The sequence below is a fragment of the Solea solea genome, chromosome 12 (assembly GCF_958295425.1).
Source record: "Solea solea chromosome 12, fSolSol10.1, whole genome shotgun sequence".
Taxonomy (NCBI): domain Eukaryota; kingdom Metazoa; phylum Chordata; class Actinopteri; order Pleuronectiformes; family Soleidae; genus Solea; species Solea solea.
In genome coordinates, this window is record NC_081145.1 from 9087968 (window position 1) to 9114617 (window position 26650).

General features: G+C 42.6%; 2 protein-coding genes and 1 long non-coding RNA gene across 7 annotated transcripts in view; 2 read left to right on the top strand and 1 right to left on the bottom strand.

The window, feature by feature from the left end:
• Positions 1-1539, top strand: part of LOC131470539 (serine/threonine-protein kinase BRSK2) — a 193749-nt gene extending 192210 nt beyond the window's left edge. For 3 of the 4 annotated variants that reach the window (XM_058646431.1, XM_058646433.1, XM_058646434.1), the window contains one exon: positions 286-1539. In XM_058646431.1, coding sequence (XP_058502414.1) covers positions 286-458 — 173 coding nt within the window. In that variant the 3' untranslated portion in view covers positions 459-1539. The remainder of the gene's footprint in view (positions 1-285) is intronic. The other variant, XM_058646432.1, reaches the window with a different exon arrangement.
• Positions 1540-4719: 3180 nt separating this feature from the next.
• On the top strand, positions 4720-14178 carry LOC131470035 (uncharacterized). Of its 2 annotated transcripts, none has more exons than XR_009241855.1 (7): positions 4720-4813; positions 5696-5788; positions 5873-5972; positions 7030-7156; positions 8033-8094; positions 8189-8224; positions 14037-14178. It is a non-coding gene; the product is annotated as an uncharacterized LOC131470035 (long non-coding RNA). The 2 variants fall into 2 exon arrangements; XR_009241856.1 differs by lacking the exon at positions 14037-14178 and adding an exon at positions 8720-9580.
• abtb2b (ankyrin repeat and BTB (POZ) domain containing 2b) overlaps positions 10035-26650 on the bottom strand; it is a 40593-nt gene continuing 23977 nt past the window's right edge. The window contains exons 3-18 of the mRNA XM_058645522.1: positions 24176-24325; positions 21769-21979; positions 17007-17159; positions 16364-16529; positions 16005-16094; positions 15723-15824; positions 15250-15346; positions 14056-14191; positions 13328-13605; positions 13046-13224; positions 12837-12942; positions 12374-12476; positions 12202-12289; positions 12025-12093; positions 11549-11662; positions 10035-11162 (exon numbers count right to left, since the gene is read on the bottom strand). Coding sequence (XP_058501505.1) covers positions 10929-11162; positions 11549-11662; positions 12025-12093; positions 12202-12289; positions 12374-12476; positions 12837-12942; positions 13046-13224; positions 13328-13605; positions 14056-14191; positions 15250-15346; positions 15723-15824; positions 16005-16094; positions 16364-16529; positions 17007-17159; positions 21769-21979; positions 24176-24325 — 2276 coding nt within the window. The 3' untranslated portion in view covers positions 10035-10928. The remainder of the gene's footprint in view (positions 11163-11548; positions 11663-12024; positions 12094-12201; positions 12290-12373; positions 12477-12836; positions 12943-13045; positions 13225-13327; positions 13606-14055; positions 14192-15249; positions 15347-15722; positions 15825-16004; positions 16095-16363; positions 16530-17006; positions 17160-21768; positions 21980-24175; positions 24326-26650) is intronic.

Sequence of the window (26650 nt, forward strand, 5' to 3'; positions counted from 1 at the left end):
TCATTGGTTGTGGTGTAACAAATGCATGTTATATTGGGAATCAAAACCATAACATAGTCTCCTCCTGGCTGCGTCTGTGGCTCCTCCCATTTTGCTTGCTCGAGCTCTTGCTCTGTCTTACCTGTAGCCGCACCGCTAGCCCGTGTGAACCCCTCTGTTCATCACTCTGTTTGTTCTCTTTCTTCTCTCTTCCCCCCCTTCTTTGTGTCCTCTTTTCTCCCCCGTCTGTGCACCCAGGCAGCCCATTGAGTAACTTCTTTGACGTAATTAAACAACTTTTTTCAGACGAGAAGAACGGACAGGTGCCCTACCCCCCCGGCACGCCCACCAAGCGCTGCCCCTCGCCCATGCTCGGCCGGAGGCACGAGCCCGAACATAATGACACCAAATGCCCCGCTGCTGGCCGAGACAGAGCCAAGTGTTCGGTGTCGTCTGTGGGGACACAAGAGGAGTCTTAAAGTGTAGCGTCAACCCATCCCAGTATCACTATGAGCCGGCGGCACACAGAGAATATATCTGTACATAGATAAATGTATATAATCACATATGGACATTTTTTTTATGAAGTGACTTTATATAGAAAGAAATCTATCCAGAGTGATATTTTACAGACAGCATTGTGCACCTACATGACACACAAACACACACGCCTGTTCTTGCATTTTTCATCACACCTCAGTGTCCACCATCATCATCCCCCCCCCCCCCCCCCCCCAACTGTCTCATCACCCGTGGACCTTGCTGTATTTTATTGCTCCCTTGCTGCTAACCTGTGTGATGACCTGACTTGTTTCTGATACCAGGAATTATCCAGAAAACCTATTAAGGCCCTTCCTCCTGCTCCATCTGCCCTCCTCCGCTCCTTCAGCCACCACTCCTCTCCACCTCCAACACCACAACCCCCGCGCCCCCCCCGAGCGAGCCAAGAAAGACAGGCATTTGTTGACAGAGGACTGCTTTTCGAGGTGCGCTCAGAAGTGGAGCGAGGGGTGTGTGGTTACCATGGAAACAGACCCTTCATACAGACCTTCATCTCCCTCTGTGCCCCTTGTACACCTTCAACAGGCGCCAGTAGAAGTTGCTGAAAATACCTTTAGTGTACACCATCATAGACACACACTGACACACACACTCGTGCAGGACAACAGGACACTTTTCCTCTTTTCAAACTCATCAATTGGAGAACAAGCATTCAACAAAAAAAAACACTCAAAATATAAAGTATATATATGTAAAAAAAAAAATCACACATGCATATGCACAGAAAACTCTGGGATGTATTAACAAGAACACGACAAACGACAAAACGCAGAAACACATACTGACTCAGAGGAGGAGAAGAAGGGAGGCGGAGTTCTCTGTGGAAAGCCCAAACAGCCGACACGGATGCTTGCTGGATTGTATTTGTTTGCTTTTTACTGTACTTTCTTTGTGAAGAACGGGGTTTAAAGTACTAACTGACTTTATTAGACTTAAATCTATTGCTGCAAATGGACTGGAATTGTGATTTCAGAGAGGACCGGGGTGTAAGCAGAACAGGTCGGGGTGGGGGGTGGGGGAATTGGGTGAGATAAGGAATGATATATATGGTATAGGGGGTTGGGGGGGGAGGGACGTGGGTGGGTATGTGGGTATTTAAAATGAATGATCTATTCTGTTGTACAGACTGATATGATTTCTTATGTAAAAAAACAAACAAACAAACTGAAATGTCTAGTTGTGACACTGTTTAGATACCACGTAGGGACAGGTTGGTAAACCTGTGCCTGTCACATGCTGTTCTTTTAAATTCCGTCTGTGTATTTTTTGTTAAATGACCATTTTGATTGATTGACCTGATTATCAAACATTCCTGTTTCTTGTTATATGCAGCACTTTTGACTTTGGTTTCTCTGGTTTTTCCATTTATACCTCTCTCTCTCTCTCTCTCTCTCTCTTAGTCTTACTTACCAGCAGTAGGAGTAGAGGAACAAAAAAAATGATGACATGATAAATGCAATTGTAGATATTTTTTGTATTTTCCTCCTAAGTTATTCATGATTGTTCACCTCACCGTTTGAGTTCCTAATTTATTGATACTTGGCTATTTATATGAACAAAGCTGTTAGGTCAGTTGAATGTTATTTATTACCCTCTTGTGTGTTCGTAAAATGGGGCAACATTTGAAGAAAATCCAACTTTTCTTTTTCATTTTTCTGTTGGTCTGACTTTAACAGAATTCCGTGAGCATTGACACAAGTCACAGGTTCTCCTCTCCCCGACGTCTCTGAAGAGGGAACGGGAACTTGTGGGAACTCTTGGAAAAACAACAACTATTTACCAGTAATTTAAGAATGTAGACTTAGCCTCTTTTTGGAGAGGGAATATGCTCTTCTATGGATATTTGTCAGTTTCATATTAATGTTCAAGAAGGATGCCACAGATCCCAATATGCTTCTTCTTTTTGTAAATAGACAGACAAACCTTGGGGTTAATAGTCTTCTTGACCATGCTGGGGATTCCTGCTCTATGCTTTTAGCTTGTATTGCTGTGTGCATGTCAAACATGAGCTTTTCTTTGCATGGCTTTAGTGTTAATGTTCCATGCCAAACTTCTCTCAGCCTTCATCAATTCTCCACAAAACTACCTTTTAATGTTTCAAATACCCTTATATTGTCCCTTACTTTTCACCCTCTCTGCTTATTTCTAGCCTTCTCTTTCTCTCTTTCATTTTTATTCACCCCTTGCTTCTCCTCCTCCTCCTGCTATCTTGTGCACAACGTTTTTAAACAATGCTTCCTTTACTCTGTAACTCTCTCTGGAAGGATCAAAGGTCTGGACTGTATCTGTTGGTAGACGAGGCACAGGGAGGGAATATCAGTACTACAAACACAAAGCAATACCCTAATGTTCACCCTCCTTTTTTGTTTTCTACAATGGGAAGCTAGCAGCAGGCCCACAGTGGCCTTATGACAGAGCAGGAACAAAAGTGACTGATGTAACCCCCATATAAACACAACTGTGAGCATCTCCAATGCTGAAACAAATAAACTCATTCAGTTACTGTGTGTTTGTTTTCCTTTTTGTATGTACAGGTAAGTGCACACTGTAATCAGTAGCTGTCAGAACTTGTGATTCATCTTCACCTTCCAAGAAATGAATTACATTACATTACATGTCATTTAGCAGACGTGTTTATCCAAAGCGACTTACAATAAGTGGTTGGTAGATCAGGAGGTGGTGTTAAGAAAGAAGAGCATATGAATGTCAACTCCTTTTTTTGTGAAGTAGTTGACAAATTGAATTGGTAGAAGGGGGAGTGGGGGGGTCAAGGAGGTTAGAGAAGATAGAGAAAAGTTTTTTGAGGTTAGACGCAGGCATGGGCTGGCCATCGGGTGGACCGTGCAATGCCCGGTGGGTCGATGCACATTTGTGGGCCGGCCTGGGGCTTAAAAAATAATATTTTTTATCGCCCGCGATGGTAATTGAGACACGAAACGCGGCCCATTGATTGAATTTCTTGAAGGACATTGAGTTAGTCCAATGAAAGCTCTCAGCCCTCCCCTCCCTCCCTGTCCCCCCTCCTTTCTTCCCGGCGTAACGACAGAGTTGGAGCGAACGAACGAATTATGGATACAAATCGTGAGGGGGCGCAGCGAAACTCAGGGAAAAAAAGGAAAAAAGCTTAAAGGTTGACGCAGCAAAATACACTAAATTTACGCTACAACAACAACAAGTTCCACAGCTGCAGCGGGTGCAGGGCCGTCGGCGACGCCGTCATCATCATTATCAAGTGCAGAAGCAGTCCCATCGAGTGCCCGGGGGATGTCGGAGTGACACGTGCAAGTACCTATTCAGGTGGATTCGGAGGAGGAGAGAGCAGAGCCACGAGACCCAGCAAGGACAGATTGAGGAGGTGTGTGTGTGTGTAACAATTGCATCTATAGCCTTTGTTTTCAAATGATACTATGAATAGACTTGGTGTCCATCTTACAGTGTTATTTTAGCTTGCCATAAAGTTATAGTTTGCAGGTGTTACAGCGTAGTTATTATTATGTAGTAGTAGTGAAACATGACTTTGTCGAAATGGATGATTAATCATTGTTAGGTTTATAAATATTGATCTTTATCTTGAGGATTATGTTATTGAGGAGGGCCATTCAACATTTTCTCAAGCAGTATGTATATCAGACTGTTGTCTAGCTCTGTCTTTACTTAAGTCCTGTTATAATGCAATTGATGTGTATCACTCACTTTTTTGTCTGTCAAACTCGTCTCTTTAAGGCTGTCCTGTCCCCCAGGGATGTGCCTTTCATTGGTGTGCACTTCACAGGCATTCTTCACACACTAAAATCCAATAGCTGCCCTGACAAACAAACATTAGTTAACTTTACTCCTTGTCCGTCAATATGTACTTATGACTTGTATTTATGAAGTAACAGTTACTTGCATGGTGAAAAACGCAAAATACTTAGTGTTTGGAGTGAAGATTACGTCATTTAGAGGGGATGGAGTGGCTCAGTGGTTGAGACCAGTACCCTGTGTGCGAAAGACTTCATGGTCGCAAGTTCAACTCCACCCCTGGCAGATTGTACTTAATTCCCTTGTAAGTCGCTTAGGATAAAAGCGTCTGCTAAATGACATGTAATGTTAAGCTCACTTGCAATAATAAGTTTTTAGACAGTCTCACTCCCACTGCGCATTCGAAGAAGTGCGCATGCGCAGTAACAACACTCTCTCCCGCTCAGCAACACACAAGTCCACCAGCACACAGGCCGGGGGCAGCCTGCTAACTCGAGTCTCCGTCGTTTTTATTCTTTTGAAGAATAATAAGGTGAGTTATCAACCAAGTTTGTCTGTGAATGTGTTTTAATTACTGCTACGACTGTTAGTGGTCGTCGCTAGCTAGCTAACGTTAGCGTTTGTTGCTAGCGAGCTAACTTTAGCGTTTGTAGCTAGCTAGCGAACGTTAGCGTTGTGCACTCCCCTTTGAAGCATGAATATGAATCTATATATGTATAATATAATATACTATTATTGCAATGCTTTGACTTTAGTGAGGTAAGTACACACAGTCCCAGCCATAACAACAAATAAAAATAAATAGTACAGAATTGGCAACATAAATTATTTCAGTGTTTCTTTTTTCGGTTATTGGCAAGTGTTTATTGATTTTCCGTTTCGGCCAACAATTTAAATTTATTTAAAGTTAACTGATCCCTGTTCTCCTTCTTTCAAGTGTTCATCTCTGTCATACTTGAAGGTGCCACTTTGAGGTGCACTTGATTGTATGTATGGCCTTACTGTAGGTGTAATAGTGTTATTAGTTTGTCTAAACAGTGTATTTCACGAAACACTGAAAAGACATCTCTAGCAGTGTTTCTTTGTCTTCGTGATGGAAGTAAGGAGAGACTGATGTATGCAAGAGCTGTCTGATGATCACTGCACAGGTGTCCAACTCACCTCCACTGATTAACTCAGCTGGATTAGCCCAAGAGATATAAATGGTTGTATTTATGTATAAGTGATGTTGCTACTCGCTGTTCCAGCTGTGGATTGTTTCTTAAAAATTAGTCCTGCAATCAGTGACTTCTTTCCTGCACTGTCAAATAATGCAGTGACACTTGTTTCGCATAGACTTTCACAGACATTTTTGTACTGTAGGCTTTGAATGCTGCATTATCTATAGCTTAATTTGTTCATCATCCACTTCTAGAAACCAGATGTGACGGCAATGCGCACCATTGTACTCCGAGGCCTCCCTGTGTGTATGCTAGCAGGGTGAGGTTACCAGCCTAGCTCCTGTGAAGTGAGAGGAATTCATCTTTCATCTCCAGAACTGAGTTATTTAGTACAAGACCATGTGCATATTCTTCTTTTGTGTTTTATTTAGAAACATGCAGTGGAGAGAGACAGTAAATCCAGGGGGAGAGATAGGGGATGATGACATGTAGCAAATGGTTCAGGGCGGATTCAAACCCGGTGTCATTGTGGTAAGGACACAGCGTCAATATGTGATACATGTCCAACTGGCTACCAGCTGTTAACATGGCAACTAAGCCCAAATCATGGCAGTGAATATTTAGTTTACTTTTACAGAGTATGCCACTGGCTTCTATCAACTGCCATTGCTTGTGCTGAGCTAAGCTGCGACGTTAAGAGCTGAAAGCCAGCTACTGGACGAACAGACACAACAAAGAAGTTATTGATCATGTTGTGTCACTATGAAAATGATAGAGAAAGATCGATGTAAATAGTAAAAACAATTAACTATTAAAGACAAAAGAATAATTCATATGAGGTACTATGTGTAAATGAATGACGTTTTACACGCACATACAGTGTTTCAGTGTCAGTTAACGTTAACATTTTAAATGCGTCCTCCATGACTGTAGCACATACTGTGTCAGTGTCACAGTCTCTGGACTGAAATACAGCGGCAGTGTGATGCCAGTTGCGGACAAGACTATTGTATTAAATATTGGGATTTTAGACACTTCCCTGGTAATTGTTTGAGTATGACCCACATTTTTGGGATTCTAAAGTATTTTTAAATGATCTACAGTTCAGCACTGTTTAGCTTGCTCTTTGTGTCGGAGGTCTCCGGAGCACAGACTCAGTCACATGTAGCAGTAGCTTGCCGCTCGCAATCAGCGGAGCTGTCCCTAAACACACCAGAGTCCTCTGTCAAGTACTGAGATTATAGACATTTCCCTGGTAGTAGTTGGAGACTAACCCATGTTTCTTCCTGTGACGGCACTGTCGCTGTCATCCTTGCACACTGCCATGTCGATATTGTCAGATAGCAAGTGGGGGGAGGGGGAGGGGAATTGCACGGAGGGGAAAGGAGCTGAGAGAGCAGTAAACGATTTAAAATCAATTAATCGCCCAGCGGTAGAGAAAGGGTTAACTCCCAAATCGCTGGAGTATTCCTTTAATGCACAAGGCTGGAAGGCAGTGGCGGCAGGACAGGTGACATTGTGTAATTGACAATTTCCAACATTTCTCGGTTGTAATGTAATGTAATGTTTTTGTTTGGTTTCATCACAGGATTGTGACACTGATGAGACATGGGCAGAAGTATATGGTGGGTTGCTGACTGTTGTCTGTGAAGATGTGCAACTCACTCCAAATCAGCCCCACCATCACCCAGTGTCTACTGCCATCATTGTTGAGGGTATTGTAATGGCTAATGTCCAGAACCTACTTGAGGCACATAGCCTCTTGTTAGGACTGTCATATGCGCTACATCATGTTGTATGATCAATTGCATAGAGTTAACTCCCTGATATAACAATGTGAAAGTGTTTTGAAGTCATTAAAGGCAATCTAAGAGAAAAGAAAAAAGAATTGATAGAATAAAACTTTGAACTGTGTGATGACCTTGATTTATTATGTGTAGTTGGTGTTCAGATAATTTTAGGAGATTGGAACCTGTTTTTCATTCCAGTCTAGATATTTGAGGCACTGAGATAGCTGAAGTAACTAGTTTTTTTTAAGTGCCATCGGTTTGCATGGTTTTAGAAAGGATGTCAGATTGCTATTCAAGTAAATGTAACTTAAAAATGCTAAGTCAGTCCAACTGAGATAAGTGTGTTATAAGGACTAAACCCGACTTGATTTGACATGCAATGATTTAGTAGAGTGAAATAGTAATTCTGAGTTGTCTTTACTAAGTGGAAAGTACATCTAAAAGAAGTTATCAACTACACACTACTTGATTGTTTTAGTAGGCTAAAGTCCTTTATAAGTGTACTGTACGAAGTAAACGCCAGTTAGTACAACCTCAACTACCTAGTTGTGTTCACTTGTTTTTGTAAGTGCAACCAGTTTGCATGCTTTTCTTCAGTAATGATAACTAATTAGATGTTACTGTTATGTGTTCTTGCGGACATCCACCTGGATGGCCATATAGCCTACTACCTTTATAGAGTGAGTAATGAATGCAACTATCTCCTGAAATGTTGAGAAGATGCCAATACTGTGAGTATAAATGAGGCTGTCTTATTCTCACTGTTTTCTTGATCCACCTGGCCTCTTTCTCTCCCCTCAGGGCATATTTGGAGTGAAGCTTTGGCTTGATGTGGAGTTCATATGTGTTCTTCATCTTTCATTGTGAGTAGATTCAATAATTATGTTAACTGTAGAAGAGCCATTAGTGGATGAATGTAGCATATCTGACCTCACCTCTGCTTTCTGTCTCCCTCAGAGAACCAAGGACCATGCAGCCTTTGTCTTAGCATATGTGAGTACAAAATAAGCTATAATCTATTGGTTCTGCTAAATATTATTTAAAGTTAACTGATCCCTGTTCTCCTTCTTTCAAGTGTTCATCTCTGTCATACTTGAAGGTGCCACTTTGAGCTGCACTTGATTGTATGTATGGCCTTACTGTAGGTGTAATAGTGTTATTAGTTTGTCTAAACAGTGTATTTCACAAAACACTGAAAAGACATCTCTAGCAGTGTTTCTTTGACAACCACTTTCACTTCAAGATGGGAATTGTAGCACTGTGGCCATCTCTCCCACGATGAAGGTCTCCGAGTAGTGAAAGAGCATGTCAATTATTTAAACGTGGTTACTCTGTAAAAGATGAATATTAAATCAGACCAGACCAACTTTTCGAAAGCATTTATTAAAGAGACATCAAATAATGAAACAAGAATATACTAAATGTAACTATATACAGTGTGTGTATATGAGTGAGAAAGAGAGAGTGAGTGTGTGTGTGTGTTTACAGGTCAAATGGCCAAGTCAGATAGATGTAGACTACAAATCAAGATGGTGAGTGACAAAGAAACTCCAACAAGATGGCTACTTGACTGCATGGCTGTTGTGTGTCTTTGGTAACCACTTTTGTAAACTGAGATGCCAGCTTAGATGAGGTTAGAAGCATACACATCTAGAGCTGAAAGCGAAGAAGCATGGACACCGCTAACATCCTATCAAGCTAAATGTGGACATTGCCACAACACTTTGTGTGAGCAAGTTAGCTCAATACAACATGTCATCTATGCTTAGCTAAGTAGTGTAATGCTATGCTAGGCCCAGTTCCATTACCAAGTCCTTAAAAAGTGTCCCTTTGAGGAGCTGTCTGTTGGTCTAGGAACAGTAGATGGTTGACTGTGTTTCTGGTGTCTGTTGGTGAGGTTCCTCTGTACAAAGTGATCCAGTTGGAGCTAACCTGGCTCTGGATCCTTAGGCAGGCTGTGGTGTCACTGCCTCTGATGTGAGGATAGCAGGCCGCTATGAGCAAAGGGCCATGTGGTCTCCAACCTGAAGGAGGTGGTGGAGAAAGACTGAGTGAGAGAGAAAGAGAGGAAAGTAAAAGAATTAGATGGGATGACTTACCTGACTGGATGTTGGAGCCACGCAGAAGAGCAAGTGGTGTGCCATTTTCTGGGCTTTCGCAAAGGAGGACGTCTAGTAGATCCAAGAAGAGTCGCAACGGGCCCGGAGGACGGTAGATGACAACAATAGTATTAGGTTCCTCCCTCGCGCCGCGCCGCCCCAGCAGACTCTTGTGAGACTCCTATGTCTTTGTCTTCCGGAGTCTTGACTCCTGTGAGACTCCTATGTCTTTGTCTTCCGGAGTCTTGACTCCTGTGAGACTCCTATGTCTTTGTCTTCCGGAGTCTTGACTCCTGTGAGACTCCTATGTCTTTGTCTTCCGGAGTCTTGACTCCTGTGAGACTCCTATGTCTTTGTCTTCCGGAGTCTTCGTCCGAGGAGGCTGCCGCTGGAGCTGCCGCTTCAACGTCGCTGCTGCTCTTAACAGACACCTGATTAGGACCCGAGTGGTCACAGCTGTGTTGGCCACTCCCCTGTCGCCAATGACACTTCACACCTGTGGTGGCTCTACTGAAACGAGGTCAAAACAGTCCCAACTTTCTCTTGGACCTACCACACTAAATAACAACCAACGCACACTGCCTGTAATGACCACCTTTTACTTCCATGTCTTAGCTGGGATTTCTCATTTCTGATGAGTCCAAAGAACACAGCGAGATGTCAGTGAAATGGTTTGGACATGTGTGTGAAGCATTACAAATGACACGATTTGTTACCCAGGTTTATTTGAATTATCAGCATTTAAACAGGATTTTTCTCGTCACATCCCCGTGTTGGATTCTGGCAGCTGTACCTGTGTAAAAGCTTTAAACCGTAGCATACTACAAGCTTCATTAACTGTTAGTGTACCTGGAAAAAACCTCCGCTACACAAAAGCTACTTTCCAAAACAATAATATTCATTATTTGCTTCTATTACAAACAAACACAATAAAAAAGGGAACACCCCGTTAAATACTCTCACATCTTTTTCTGTCCTCATTAAATAGAAAATGTCCATCCCACTTTTTAGCAAGTGTTTCTCACAAAATAAAAAACAGTTATACTTACAGAAAAAGTACATTTGTTAATCCAGCACCTACATCAATGCATCACAATCTGTGTCTCTCCTACTCCCACTCTGCATTATTCAGTAAAATGTGACAAAGCCAAAAGTCCAGCATGGCTTCCTCTCTTCATTCTTTAGAGATGCATCCACTCTATTCACACTGAACAGCTTCAGTCGCGACCAGGAGACTTCCATTCACCCCAGCACTTCAAGGCAGTCGCTTCTTCTTGCCGGTTTTGACCATTAGAGGGCAGCAGTGTTTAACGATTCAGAGTTGCCACCTGTTGAACCCATCTGACTCTCCATTTAAGCTTCCCGAGCATCAGAGAAAACAGTCACATAGTCCAGTTTTTCTCCCATTCCAATGTTGTACATTAAATGTCAAGTATGTGGCACAAGATATGAAACACAGCACGGTCCTCAGAGCAAAAGGCCCACACCGGGACACAGAATGATCTGGCAGGAAGTTGGAAGTTTCTTTTTGCTCCTACACTGCCACAATTCCCCACGTGCATCTGTCCTGTTTCTCTTCAGCATGCGTCCTCTCCTCCTCAGACTCGGGAGGTGACGTAGAGAGAGCGTAGTCGTCGAGCTAAGGTGGCTTCCAGCTCCTCCAGAGGTGAGTCTCCCCGGCTGTGAACCAGGGTAGAGGTGGAGCTGTTGCCTTGTCGGGCCGCGGGTGGTCCCAACAGCAGGCTCCTGAAGCCTTCTCTCTCCAGCAGAGCGGGCATCTGCTTTAAGAAGTAACCTTCACAGAAGGAGCTCAACTCCAGTGAACCATGGACCTGAAATAAGACGAGACAATGGTCATGTGTTTTTGCCACTTACGAAAAGTCATTAAGCATACAATGAGGCCTTTAATCATTTTCCCAGACAATGTGCAATTACTATTCTTATACAGTATCCCTCAAATGGTATCATCACCAAAATCTACCAATTTCTTCCCACAGCCTCAGAAATATTTGAGTTGTGCTGCTAACAGCCAGATGGACATACGCCAGGAACAAAGCTTTCAATACTTACTTGAATAGACAGCGTAACCTATGACTTCTGTGTGTGTGTGTGTGTGTGTGTGTGTGTGTGTGTGTGTGTGTGTGTGTGTGTGTGTGTGTGTGTGTGTGTGTGTGTGTGTGTGTGTGTGTGTGTGTGTGTGTGTGTGTGTGTGTGTTACCTTAGCGGTCTTGTAGATGCTGACAGCATTATCCAGATTGATGTGGCGAGAGCAGATTAGTTCACAGTGTCTTTGTAGCGCCCCCAGGTGGAAGACACTGGCAGCTGACAACAACTACAGGACAGAGCACAAGCAGCAAATACACCGTCACAGGACTTCCAATAACACACTGACACAAATGTGTTGGAGGGAAATCTTTACTACTTACATAAACTGCTGTACATAATTGCTCTTTAACTGCACATACTACATACATATATATGAATGAATATACATATATATATGAACTGCATTTTGTTACCCTGTACTTGTGCATGTCTAATGACAGTAAAGTTTACTCTAATCTACAGTTATACATTTTGCTCCTCAGCAAACTCTTTTATGCTTACTTTTATTCCACAGACCTTTGACACAGGGATCTTATTTTACTTTGTTTACATGTGTATGCTGTTTCCAACTTTTAAGCGAATTCTCACCTCCAGCAAGTCAGGCACGTTGGTTTTCAGTGACTCGGTTCCTCCACAGTACAGGTATGACATCATCATCTGCAGATAGAAGAATAGAAGGGAATACTTTCATTGTTACGCCACAAATTAAAAGTTATTTACAGGCAATAAGGTGCAAAAACATGGAAATAAAGACTATATTTGTACCTGGAAAATGTTGTACTTGATGTTTCCAATCTCCACCTCCTTGTTGGGGCTTCCATCTGGTCCAGAAGATGCCAGCAGGGACTTGAATCTAAAACAAAACAAATATTTATGGACTCTGCTGTGTATAAAAGGGGGTTTGGTTTCTTTTCTGCCCAGTGTGAACTACACCCACCTGTTAGACGCGGTGATCAGCAGCACTCTGTGGCCGTAGAACGGTTTCCCCTCCACCACAAACGTCACATCTGACATTTCCTGGTTATTCAAGAAGTGAGGGTCTGTGGGAAACCACATCAGCACCGTCTTACAACTCCATTCACTTTTGTCTGACACAACAGCTTTCTTGAAACACGAAAGTCAGTCTTTTCAAATACCAAATGTCTCGGGAACTACTTTGACGTTTGACTGAATTGCAAATTCATGCATCTTGTACAATAACAAACTGATTGTATGAAGAAACCATTTAAACTACGTATTTAATCGGCAGATTAATCAAACATAATCAGCCGATTATGTACAATAATGAAAATCATTAGCTGTAGCCCTTGAAAAAAAGTCAGTATAAAGCCATAAGTCTTCTACTGAGAACACAGAGCCATGTTTGCAGGTACGAATGGAATAATCAAGATTTTCCTTACCCAGCTGAGCTGAAAGAGTGGCTTTCATCTCAGGGACGGCTGGAAGGGGCGCTGGGCCGAAACAGTGACTAAAAATAGATGCCAACTGCTGGATAATGGCATCATTCTGGACGGAAAAGAGCAGAGAGAGAAGGGGATTTTATCACAACAAAGTTCAAATACTGCCTGTGCATAGTTGTGACAATGGTGTCTGATTATGATTATGGTACCTTAGTGGTACGCAGGATGTTAAACATTAGAGGCAGGCCTGTGGTGACCAGCTCCTCACAGTAGTCCTCCTCTCTGATGGTGGTGAACTCTCTGAGGAGTGAAAGTGTGACTCCTGTTCTGGACTGCTGCTGGGCACAACGCAGCGATTCCAGCCACACATGGAGCTTCCAGGGCACACCTGATAAGAAAGAGGGGATTTGTTGTTGTTATGTAAAAATATAAGTTTTTTTGAAGCACAGGTGGAAAGTAAATCCACGATGTTGTTGCTGTCTAATAGTTACCCATAGCTCGGAGCTCCATGGTGACATCCAAGTATCCGTGCTCAGCGCTGTAGTAGCTGGCCTCTTGCAGAGCCTTCATCCTGGCCTTGCAGAGCTTGGGGATGCCCACCTCTGACAGGGCCCCGGGGCCAGAAGAAGGTGTAGGAAGGGGAGACAGAGGGAGGAAAGAGCAGATTCCAGCATCCTCACCCTCCACCCCTTCAGCTAATATCTCCTCCAGAGACAGGACATCCTCTTTGACTTGTTTGGGCTGAGTCAGTAGCTTTCTCAGCACATTCCTGACAAGATAATTGGGAGGAAGAAAGTGGGGAGAAGGAGGACACACACACAGGAAGGAAGAAATGAACAAAGGAGAAAGCATGAAAACATTAATATGCGTCTTCACTTCAAAACATACGCTCAAGCCTGTGACGCAGTGGCCTTGTCTCTGATTACATTGAGTGTCACCCTCCGTGTGGAATGTGAAGTGTTGAGACTACATTGTGTTCACACATACAGGCAGTTGAACAGGTGGAGAAGTTTTTACACTAACAACTGCTCTCCACAGACAGATGGGCTCAACAGAGGGAGACCCTGAGCTCACTTTTCACCCTCTTCCATTTCGCCACACGATAAAAGTCCTCGTGCAGAAGTGACGACATTGTTACACTCTTGAATTTGTCCCCTTTAGTTAAGAGGTTAACCACAGTGTGTTTTTTTTACTTCACAGTGAGGGACAAACACTGTACCTGTGTCCATGTGCGGCGGCGTGACTGAAGCAGTTCATGTCTTCATACAGAGAGGATGTAAGGGCATTTCCATCGTGGATCTTGGATAAGGGGTCGGCGCCTCGTGCCAGGAGCAAACTCACCATCTCGTAGTTGCCTGGGAGGCACATAAACGCTCAATTATACACACAAACGCCTCCAAGACATTCACATACAGTACGACAGTTTTACTGGTACATTTACTGCTGGAGTGATTACATTTTTTTCCACAGGGCCCAATGAAGTTTTATCAGTATTTACTCTGCATGTTCAAACAACATTCATTCCAACTACTGTTTATATGCTGTCATTGCTATGAGGAGCATGTGTCTCTATTACTAGAGCTATGTGTGGCTTTCTGATGATGCCACAGAGGAATGTTGCCCAGAGCTTTCTGAAAGAACCACAGGCAGCGCTCTGTCCTTCACTCTCTCATTTCCTCATTCTCGGAGTGACATTCACAACTCAATCCTCTGTTAGTCTTGGTGGTCATGTGCAAAACTCACACAGTACTGATATCTGTGGCTTATTATTATTAGCTCTTATTTTGTTAAATATAACTACAAAGACTGACATCCATTCATCCCTAAACTTTTCCGGACCCTCGTAAAGACCTCCTGACTGAAGGTCACGATACTTCTTCAAGACAAATTGTGTCAAATGACCATTTAAGATTAAATATGATCCGGACCTATAGACATCATTATGCTACAGACTGAAGAGAACATCTTAGTTTCTCACAGATCTGCACACATACCACACACTAATCATTTTAAATACATTATTCAAATGAAAACAACAATAATGACGCAAAAATTTGTCAAAAATAATCTCTATTTAGTATTTATGTACAATCTTTCAGCCCTACATTCAAGATATTGTCAAATGAGTTCACTAGTGCTAGTGCAAGTAAAGTGAGGCAGGATGAACACTTCTGAACACCCGTTTTCAGGTGGACGCAACATACACATAACGTCACATTGTCTCTGATCACAAAGACCAAACAGAGACATAATAATAACAACATCGCTACAAGTTACACAATGCAGCTTTAATCTAACTTCTATTGAACAGCTCAGACAGACAGTAAGTCACATCATTCACTAACAGATCATTCAGCTGTGCCTTGTGCTGTACTGTGTGTGTGTGTGTGTGTGGGGGCATGTGTAAACCCACCTGCTGCTGAAGCCAGCTGCAGCGGCGTGTCTGCTGTGCTCTCCTGTCCGTTGCGGACCGCGGCCCCCTCCACATTAGCCCCCGCATCCAAAAGGAGCTGTAGAGACACACCACATCTGTTATATTAAGCAATGTTTAACATCCTGTAACTTATTTATGGACTAACCTCTGACCTCACATTTTGTCATTCCACTTTTTTGAAAGGATTTGCATCACATCCACACTTAAGAGCTATAACACTACGAGAGATTTACTGCAAAGAGGACTGGCAGTTACTCAAGAAACTGAAATTATTCGTCGTGATATTATCAGTATTATTGTGATCATGTTTTTGGCCATATCGTCCAGCTTTATAAATGCATAACATTTCCCCACGAGTAAAAATCCACCCCAGACAGGCCACATGTCCAAAGATGAATTTATACACTGGCTACATCTGGTTGGTTTTAAATGTGTACACATGTGTTTCCAACCTGCACAACTGAGATGTGTCCGTGTAGCACAGCGAAGGTTAGCGCTGCCCACTGACGACTGTCGGGATGCACAGAGGGGTGCTTTTGAGAGCATGGTGGAACCTGCCAACAAAGGATAAATCAGTGTTACAAAGATCATGCACTCAGGAAATCACACACGCACAAAAATTGTGACATTGGGTGCTTTAGATTAGATTTAGCATCTATGTCACATGGGACATAATGTGCAGCATTTCAAATAAATCTGTCCATCTGTTGAGATTGTTAAAGCCTGATATATACCGCCACGTCGAGGTTTGCCCCGGCATCGATCAACATCTGGACTAAAGCCTCATCTCCGGCTGCGCACGCATACATCAGAGGGGTCATTCCCTGAGAGATGAACAAAAAAAAAAGAACATTTATAGTTTAAAATGATTTTTAGATTTCCAGTGAATACAGCTGCACACACATATCACATAAAAACACACACTTATATGCCAAGGCAATAAAAAGCAATTGTGTAGCATGAAAAGATATTATATTTATATACAGAGTGCATCAAATGATTTTGTGGTTTAGCTTTTCCTATTTCCTTGTTTTTCTTTTGCCCCCAAATTCTATATTGTCTTGAAATATAAGTTGAAACCTGATCCTAATACCTGGTCATCCATGCTGTTGACGCCGTCTGGCCCCAGCAAATCAATAGCTTGGCCTATGAGGTCTGTACGCCCACAGTTGAGCATCCGAAAACCTAAGTCGAGATGGAACTTGTCTGTGGCCGCTCTGGAGTCCAGACGTTTGAAGGAGCTGAAGCAACACTCGGGCCTGATGGACACAAAGATACAGCGCGAGTAAGAAAACAATTAGAAATGACTGAATGTATGAACACATGATTATAACAGATAAACCCCGGAACCCGTGTTTCAACCTTCATGTGATTCATGCATTTTAAATATGAACAAATGAAGGGTTTGTGTCAGAACGGATAGGACACTTCATGACTTATTTATAACCCTTAAGTTCAGGGGTTAAAATAAGCAAATATTTGGAAACCTCACACTGTGTGAGCAATAATATGTTTCAACAGAAGTAATTACACTGACCTCACACACAGTTGACATAACACAGAGTCGAAGCTAAAATTAGATACGGTTTAGATATAGAGTAATCATCCTGCTACATTCTGTTAGAGCCCATATCACTGTGTGTGCTGTTGCGTTGCCATGTTCAGTTTAAAAAACCTCAGCTGGACATTCTACACGTGGGTGTGTGTGTGTGTGTGTGCGTTGCGCTCTCATTTACTTCAGCTGTCTTGGTTCACAGTCCAGGCCGGGAAGAAGGAGCCGCGCGGTCTGCCTGACATCATCACTGTCCACCAGCAGACTCTTGCGATGCTCGGCATGAACGATGGCCACTCTCATCCACTCCATCAGAGGGGGCAGCAGCAGGAACGGCCTGTGAGGACACACGATTTAGGCCAGTGAGTTCACATTAGCCCTGTATGAGAGTCTGTGCTGAGAGAAAGGCGTCTTCACTGCTTATGATTCAAAGGAAAACAACAACCTGTAAACTCTTCTTCAACCTGATGACTTATGAGTGTCTGGCAGTGCTTCTCGTGACACTGACCGCCGCACAATGAGTCACTTCTGAACACACCCAGACACACACACACACACACACACATATGTAAACACTGCACAGAACACCTCACCGCTACCAGTCACACACACTTGCAAGCTTTTACACACCATATACAGCCCTCCAAACACAATAAGCACACACACACACTGTCAGATAACAGATGTGTCCATGTATGACTAATGGGTGCTGATGCGTGGGTTGCCAGGTTGTGCTTTTTGACATCATCTTTATTTGCCTGTGAGCTATGATTTCATTTCCATTGCAGTTTGATGAACCAGATACTGAATAATCACCTTTATTACATCACATGTCGTTTAGCAGACGATTTTATCCAAAGCCACTTACAATAATCTTATTTATAAACCAGTGTTTTGATGAAATGTGTGAATATTTAATTGAATATCTATCTATAAACAGTACTAATCGATAACTAGGAGTTATCAACAAAACAAAAAAGGTTAATATAATGATTTAGAAAAACACAACATAATAGAACATAACATTGACAGATTCAATCAATATAAAGCTCAGGGAATAAGACATTTAAAAAAAAAATGTTATTAATTATTAAGCAGTAAAGATAAAAAAGAAGGATGAAAGAACACAGAGCATTAGTTCTGCTGTGGTATTTGTGAATGTGTCATTCAGAGAGTCATCTGACTGCATTTATTTACTCTTCTCATTACTATTCTTCTAAATCCCTTCAGAGACCGCTGACGTTACGGTCATCTGCAACGCCGCGTCTAGCCGGTTATCTGCTATTAATCCCTGCATAGAGTGAGTCTGTAAACAATGACACATTATTGTTGCGTCTTACTCTTGTGTCCTTTTGATGCCATCAAGTTTCAGTCAGAAGGTGGTTTTGTTTGAACACTGTTATCATGAATTCCCCCTGCTGTGATGTCATTCTTGACTGCACCTTTGTTTCTGAGGAGATGCATACATACACTCCAATGCATACAATGAACAGAGATGAGAGCCAAAGTGTGTGCAGTATAGCAGCATGCAGTACTGTAGTGTGTGTGTGTAGGTACTGTTAATGAGCACTGGGACCCCTGCAGTGCCATCTATTATCCTGATTGTGTTTACTTTAAGCAGCGACCTGCGGTTTCATATAAAACTATCATTAATCAGTGTTTTGCTAATAATGTATAACAGGGATACAATTGTTTTATCTAAAGGTTTCAGAAAGTCTGGCATTTTGATTGACCACTGTGTAACATTTAGAGAGTTTAGTGGCAGAGAATGAACACACTACCCATAAGTATGTTCCTACACGTGTATAGTCACATTCAATTAAAGTTTGTGCAGATTAGATGTCACTAATACCTTTTTGATTGAACAGAGCCACTGAAAGTATAAAAACCTAATTAACAAAAAGACTGCTGTTAAATTGTATTGGGGTTAAACTGATTTGAAACACTGTTCACATTTTATTTGTTAGCCTGTTGGCCACCGTTTCTACTCTTCTACTCTAATCTCTGAGTTATCATGTCAGACGTGGCTTCAGTGCTTTGTCAATCAGTGACCAGTCAGGTCACCTGCTGTCACCCGTCACTCAGGTGTGACAGTTAACAAGAAGATAAGCAGGGGATAATTGGCTGGAGGAGGAGGAGAAGCAGGAGCAGGAGAGAAGGGTTAAATGGAGATAACTGGGAGAAGGGAGTTTTGACAGTTTATGGCTGCATAGCCATATTTGTGAGGAGAGGAGGAGCAGTAGGTTGGGGATCAAAGTGTATACTTTTTGCTAATGGCTTCCACTCAACATAAACTGGACTGAGTGTGTCCGTTTGTTGAAGTGTGCCCATGTGTCCGTCCTCCCAAAAGCCTAAGGGCATCCACGCTGCTGCTTTACGGCACGCTTGGTCCCAGGCATGCACACAGCACTGGCACTAATTCACAACTGAGGCAGCTTCAGTCAACCGTGTCCAGCTTTTAACACTTAACGCTCATTGATCTGTCAGAGGCATTATTATTTTATCTTATCTTTGTGAGTGTGTGTGTGTGTGTGTTTAGAGGCTGTACACAAATTTGTCAGTGGCTCTCTACTGCAGACAGATGGGTCATGTCAATACTATGATACCATGACCCAACACAGCTCTGGCCCCCCCCATGCCACAATTCATCTCCTTCTTTCCTTAAACTTTTCTCGCCTGTATTTCACTCTCTGTGACCGCCTGAGTGTGGGTTATGCCCTCAGTCTGAAACACAAACGTCAGCTTCGACAGAGCGCGAGCGCAGCATCAAAGCTGAAATGCCTGTTACCACTGAAACCAGATAGCACTTTTGGCTACCCTTTCTGACCCGACATGTTACGGCTACACACCAAGAACAGCAGGATACACACACACACACACACACACACACAGACCAACATGCAAAAGACCCCCTAACCCTCCCGTTACCACCACCTGGCTGACCATAAAATGACAGGCAGCTCAAATTGTGTTCAGGTGTCTTTGAACGCTAATTCTAATCCTAACCTGCTCAACACATGAAAAGCAAATGCAAGTTCACACGTTACACTGGCCCCATGTGTTCTTGTCTGTGACCTTTTACACTATATGAAACTTCAATCAGGTCTCAAGCAGACACAGTTATGAGCTGCAGAAGGTCATGGTTGACCACTAGCATAGAGTCAGATTATTATCATAAAGGCTCCATGCAGGGGGGTGGGGGTTTGGGTTTGGGTAACCTTATCGGGTATATCTGTGGTTAAAATGAGCTCCGCTGGCTACTTCTTATCGTAGTGACACATCTACCCATTAGTGCTGGCTTCCATCCGCTGAAGGATGCACGGGGGTTGGGAGTGGTCTTAGTGGAGGACGAGGGTTTGAAAATGCTCCATTTCCATGACGTTCAACATTGATGAAAATATATTTATACGTCACATAAAAAAATGAATACAAATGTAATGCAGTGCAGACAGGCGGACAGCGGTGGCTGCACGCATACACTTTGTGCAGTCTAATTCTCCAATGAAAGATCATTACTCACATCCAAGTAGCAGCTTAAAAGGATCGTAACAAAAAGGGCGTGCTCTTATAGTCTCAAAGATTTTGCAATAACACTCTCACCACCAGACTCCTTACAATGTCTGATGATGTAGCCCACACAGATCTGGAGGTTTTGAGTTTCCACCAAAAGATTTTTTTTTTTTTTTTTTTTTTATAAAGCATTCAATAGAGGGTACAGCCAAACGGATGGAGAGGCCCCATTGAAGGAGAGAAGTCGGTATCATTACAAGCCACTCAAACTGTAATCACTACCAGGTTTGAACTGCTCTCTTCAACCACCTTTTCTACACGGCGCGCAGTGACACGGGGACAGAGGGGCAGATTGGCAGATGTCTAGAAAGAAACTGAGAAATGCTGCAGATGTTCAAAAGGTATACGTTACTCAAGGATGCTAAATCATTTTGCCACACAAACATAAATCAGGCTGATATATAGCCACGATTTAAAACATCTGAGGACAAAGGGGAAGAGAGGGGAGGACATTTACTGTTCGTTTCTCTTTGATGCTAATGAGGAGCCCACATTTGCTCACTTTCACCATGTCTGCTTATTATTAAACATATATGGGGCCAGCTGGTTCTGAGTGTATTTGCATGCATGTGTGTGTAGACAATGTGTAGAAGAAGATGATCATCTCACTAATGTTCTCTATCCTCAGTGCAGTACACAATACTCACAGACACAAATTTAAAACAATTGTGGGGAGAAATATTCCAAATTACCACACACTTCAGTGAAAGCTAATCCATTCAAACTGTAACTAATAATGTTTCTCACATTTCTTTAACAAGTTATAAACGCGTGCTGTGCAATGTTTGAACAGGGTTTTAGCAGTTTATTTACAGAGATTAGACTATAAATATGATCCGCTGTGTAATATTTTCAGGCTACCCCCAAAGTTTCAACCACTTGTCATGGGAATGAAAAGGAATTTACATAATTGCTGCGCACAAAGACCATCCAAGTAAGATCTGACGAGTCCCTACCAGAATTACAGGCCATTAGCACTTCTTTAAATACCTTAAAACCCTAGTCTTCAGCCTGTTTCACACTCTGAGGGTGCAATTTACCCTTCTGTCAGACTAACAATAGCACCTGGAAGCTGTTGCTTACCTGTAATTTGCCTACAGGAAATTAACACTTCAATGAACAGAGGATAAAGGGATTAGGAGTTAGCTGAGAAGGACTGATTAGAAAACAGCTGTTAATTATTTGGAGGTTGTTGGGTGTTAGTGTATTTGAGGTTCATGTCAGAGTCTTCAGCCAAATCAAATCACGTGTAGTCACAGATGCAATCGACACAACAAAACAACACAATCAAATACAGAAGAGAAACATAAAGGAACCTCTAATTAGATCTCTGAGCATCTTAAAGTTCCAGTGTTGTCACACATGACCTCTCTTACCTCTCTTTGCTAAGTGCCATGCGTGGGGGATCGAGGTTGGGATTCTCCATGGACTCCATTTGTGGGCAGCGCAGGAAGTAGTAAAGGGTGTGGAGGGCATCGGGCGACCAAGACACGGGCTGCTGGGGACGGGCGTGGCGCGACGGACTCAGCCCCGGGCGCACTGAGCTCAGACGCTGCATGTGGTGCATGGCACGGGACACCAGGTCACCTGGAATAAAGAAAACACCAGATTAGTGTTTGATAGTTGAGCAGATATTTGTGATAACTGACAAGAAAAGAAAGTTCAGTTCATTGTTTAAACTTCATAACAAAGTGAAAGAGGTCAGAAGCTTCCAGGGTGGTATCAGGGGTAATCAAGTCCTGACCAAATGACAAGTGGCATTAAAACACAAGATCTCAAGGGCTCAATATAAACCCTGTGGGCTTCCAAGTCCACTGGAGTTCCCCTTTTCCTTAACCACTTACATCCAACCCTCCTTTACTGATTCCTCTCGCTCACTGTCTCTAGTGGTATTTGCCATTAGCACTGCCATTATCAGTAAGCACAGCCAGACGGCCCGTCTAAATAGCCATTTATCTTAAATCCCTTTAGTAGTTATAGCCAAACAAACGGTTGATTATAGACTCTAATGAACTGTTCGGCTGTTGTTCCGTATCGATGTTGTTCAGTCACTTTACACAGCCTGGAGAGGTAGGAGAGGTGAGTCATATCATCAAGTTAAAGAAAAGACATTAAACACAAACCTAAACAGTATATAATGTTTATACTGTATATGTACAAAATATTGCTTTAAATTGAAATTGATTGACAGAACACCAAAAGAGAGAGAGGAAGTCCGAACTGAATGATGGAGGCAGAGCAGAGAGAAGCAGCGTCGAGGGAGGGAGGGAGGGAGGCCAGGTTGAACTCGGGATCACGTACATTCATTTAGCATAATTACTCCTGGGTTAATTTCCAGGTTACGGTGAGTAGGAAGCTGCTGAGGCCGGGGCTGGTCATTTCAGCAGGGTGAGTGTGTATGTGTATATCTCTATATGTCTATATTAAAGGGGTTTGGGGCACTTCAAGGGGGGGTTAGAAGTAGTAGTTAGAGTAGCCTTCCCCAAAACAGACCCCACTTAAAGCTGAAGGGCCTCCTTTGTATTAACTACCACCAGCAGTTCCCCCAGGAGGTCTCCAAGGAATTCCTGCCCAAGGTGGAGAGCCTCTCCCAGGCTTTCCAACTCCTTATTGTGCCCTGAAGCTAAATGGAGCTCCAAGAGATATGACATCTCTAGATTACAGTTTATACCTGAGTCCCAGTGGAAAATACACGAAAAAAAGAAAATAAACTTGACAGTTATTAAAATGCATGGATAATAAAAAATATATAGGTCAGCCAATGCAACAAATATCATGTCAACACAAGTTTTTATCTGAGATTAGTAATTGGCTTTACAGGCTTTATAGGCTTTATCACAAAGCTAATCTTATTTTGGGTGAGCACAATCCAGATTGTTAATGTTTCCTTTGGTTGGGTGGAAGGTCACACACTCACAGTTTCCCGTGGCTGAAGGAAGAGCAACACAGAGCTGAGAAGGAAACGTTCAAGTGTGTGTGATGAAAACTTTCACAGTTAGTTTGTTGGTGATATAATATTTCCATGCATCCTGTCATCCACTATCCATCCTGTTTACGTATGCTGTGAAGTCGTGTGTCTGGCCAAGTCCAGTCCAGAGATCCAGCAGAACTGAGCCACTTCGCACAGATGCTCCTGTGTCTGTCTGGTCTCCTGGGCTCAGATCACAGTGCCAAGCCCTCTGTGTTTTTGTTGTGAATACATATCGGTGAACACATGCCTGTGTGTGTTTGTAGGTATGAATGTGTGTGAAGGATGCCCGCCCTGCCCTGCCCAGAACAGCCCAGCTTCACACCACCGCCGAGATGGGGCATAAAGAGGCCACTGAGCAGGAGAGAGAAAGAGTGCGACTGTTTCAAAGTGTGCACACACTTTCTTTAAGTCTCACTAATGGCGGCGGTGGCGTATGAACGTGGCCTTGTGCTGGGGGAACAAATGGCAGAGTGTTTGCTCATTTGAAGTAGGAAACTTATCCCTGCTCTAACCAACTCTGATCTCCATCCCTCCTTCCTCCTCTCACCTTGCACTGGCAACCTCACTCTTCACCTCGGTGCATTTTCCAGCATATCCCCAGAGTCCCCAGCCACACACATACAGTATAACACAGTGTTACAGATTTGCTTTGCCCACTCTTACTGTACTACATCCTGAAAGATTCTTACACCTTTTCAAACAGTTTAATCTGACAGCGATATGTCAGATTAAACAGATTAAACACATAAAGTGAAAAGGCCTGATCAAATTAAAGTAGGTCAAGGCAGGGTAACGCACTGTTTTGTACTCACTGAGTTCAGAGATGCTGCCCACACAGGTAGCAAGCAGGGACTGTTCCAACGTCCTCAGCTCCAGTTGGGCATAGGCATCCTCCCTGCTGTCTACAGACGACTGCTGGTTCTCCGTGTATGGACTGAAATGGGCCGGAAGAGACAAAACCCCTACAAAGACAAGCACACAGAGATAAAATGTTAATGTGATTAGTATAAATACATTTCTTGACAAGACACAAACCAAAAGAAAAAAGAAAAAAAAAAACCTCCACAAACATCAATTCACACTGCTCCTATGGGAGTCCCAAAACAATTGCCGTGGTGATATTTACTGTGTGTATTTATAATCCTGGTAACACATAATCGACACAGCTGAGGGCAAAAAAACACACGGGGGAACATTCAGGGAAATAAACATGAGCACATGGTGACGTGAGGCTAATACAAACAATCAATGCATGCGAGTCCAGCTGAGAATGGAATTCAGAGACGGAATTAGATCAAGTAAAAAATCCTTCGGATTAACACACTCTGTGCATGTCCTATCTTTGGATATTTTGAAGCTAAACTACTGCAGTAGATATACACAGTAGATGTATAGATGATACTACTTGAATGCGACTATTCCTGTCATAACTGTGTATTGTGATTTCTTGTTGATCAGCTCTGAACACACAACAAACATTGCATGACTGACCATCGTGGGAGTTAAAGTTTAAACCCCAAACTGAGGGTCTAAGGACAGAGGATGTTATTTCATATACAGATTGTATGTTGTATGTGTATGGAAGCACTCAGTGATACAAAAGCTTCACATAGTGTGTTCATATTTCTGAATGTCATCAATCAATAAAGTTATGAGAGCAGCTGAACAAAATAAATAAATAAAATGGTGAGTTACTACAACTTGTTACGCCTTCATGAAATCCTTAAACTGACTTAAATCTCTGGGATGAAATCGCCCAGGTCGTACATTCACTGTCATGACTTGTAGTATAAGGTAGTGTCAGTCTGAGACATGTGTGGTATTTCCTCTTCAAATGGTCCCCTGGAGATTCACCCAGCCCAACAAACCAAACACAATGTTTACTGAATTACTGAAGTCAGAGCAAAATAAAATAAAGTACAGTGTGACCGAGGAGCATCATTTGCTTAATTAACAAAAACACAAATACAAGACAAAGTACTCAGTTTACAGAAGATCAGCACGGTTATTCTCCACGACAGCCAGTTATCGGACTAATTGCAGAGCAGCAGATAATTTCACTCTTACATAAACCGAGGATGCCCTCCCTCCCTTACTTACTTTCGCCCCCTTGTTAACAGTTTTACAGGATTGTAGCTAAAATGTTTATCAGTTGTGACAAGTGAGAGGGGAGAAACCTGACTGCTGTTTGCTATGGTTTAAAATGCATTGGTTACATATTACTTCGACTAAGGAGGGGTTTGTTTTGGGCTGTGCTTGTTTGTTTGTTTGTTTGTTTGTTTGTTTGTCTGTTTGCTTGTGAGCAGCATAACTCAAAAAGTGAAAGGGCAGATTTTGAATAAATTTCCTTCTATCCCTTTTGGGACAGTGGACTACATTGACACTAGATGAAACTGAGCAACATTGGCTTGTGTATTAGTTGCATATGAAGCATTATGTAGTTGTTTAACTACTTTATAAATGGAAGAGAGGAAGTTAGTGTCATGAATGAATGAAAATAAATGTGCATTTCTCTCCCCCTCCCTCTGTACCATCTGACATGTACACTATGTGCTGACTCCCAGCTCCACCACAATGGAAAGGGCTGCCTCTAGCAGAGTACAGCTGCTACAAAGAAAAGAAAAAGCACATCACATCAGACAAGCAAGCCTGGACCAAACAAACAAGCTTTGAAACATCCCTGTTCACCCACTGTAGCACAAACACATCCACACACGTATCATGGCGGTGCATTTTAAGCTGGCAACTCATTCTTTGATGTGTCATGTCAGGTATTTTGCTTATGTGTTTCAGTCAAGTGACATTGGGCACACATTACTGTGGCAACTGGAGCTTTTTCCATGGCCTTGGATGAATCCGTGCTGATTACCATCTAAAGCTCTCAGTCCTTTCACAGAAAAGAAAAAAAAAAAAAAACATAGAGGAAGGTTTTAATGCTGATAGCTGCATATTTAATCCACCCCTTTCCAACCTTTTGGTGTAAACTTTCTCTTTCCGTCTCCTGGACTGCCTCACTGTGTGTACACGGCCATGGTTTATGGCAACCATAACTAAAGTGGCCTCCGTGACAGAGTATTAGGTGTTAAAGTATGTGACGCATAATGTGAATAGATCATTTAGCAATGGCCTGATTTAAACCGCGTGTCAGGGAGACTCATGCCTCCTGAGGAGCAGGAGCCATTTTGAGACATTGTGCCTCATTAGTGTGGGTAAGGGTGCATGAAAACCAATGGATTGTCTGGTGTATTTTTAAGTGTGTCTATATGGAAGTGAGCAGTGAGGTACAA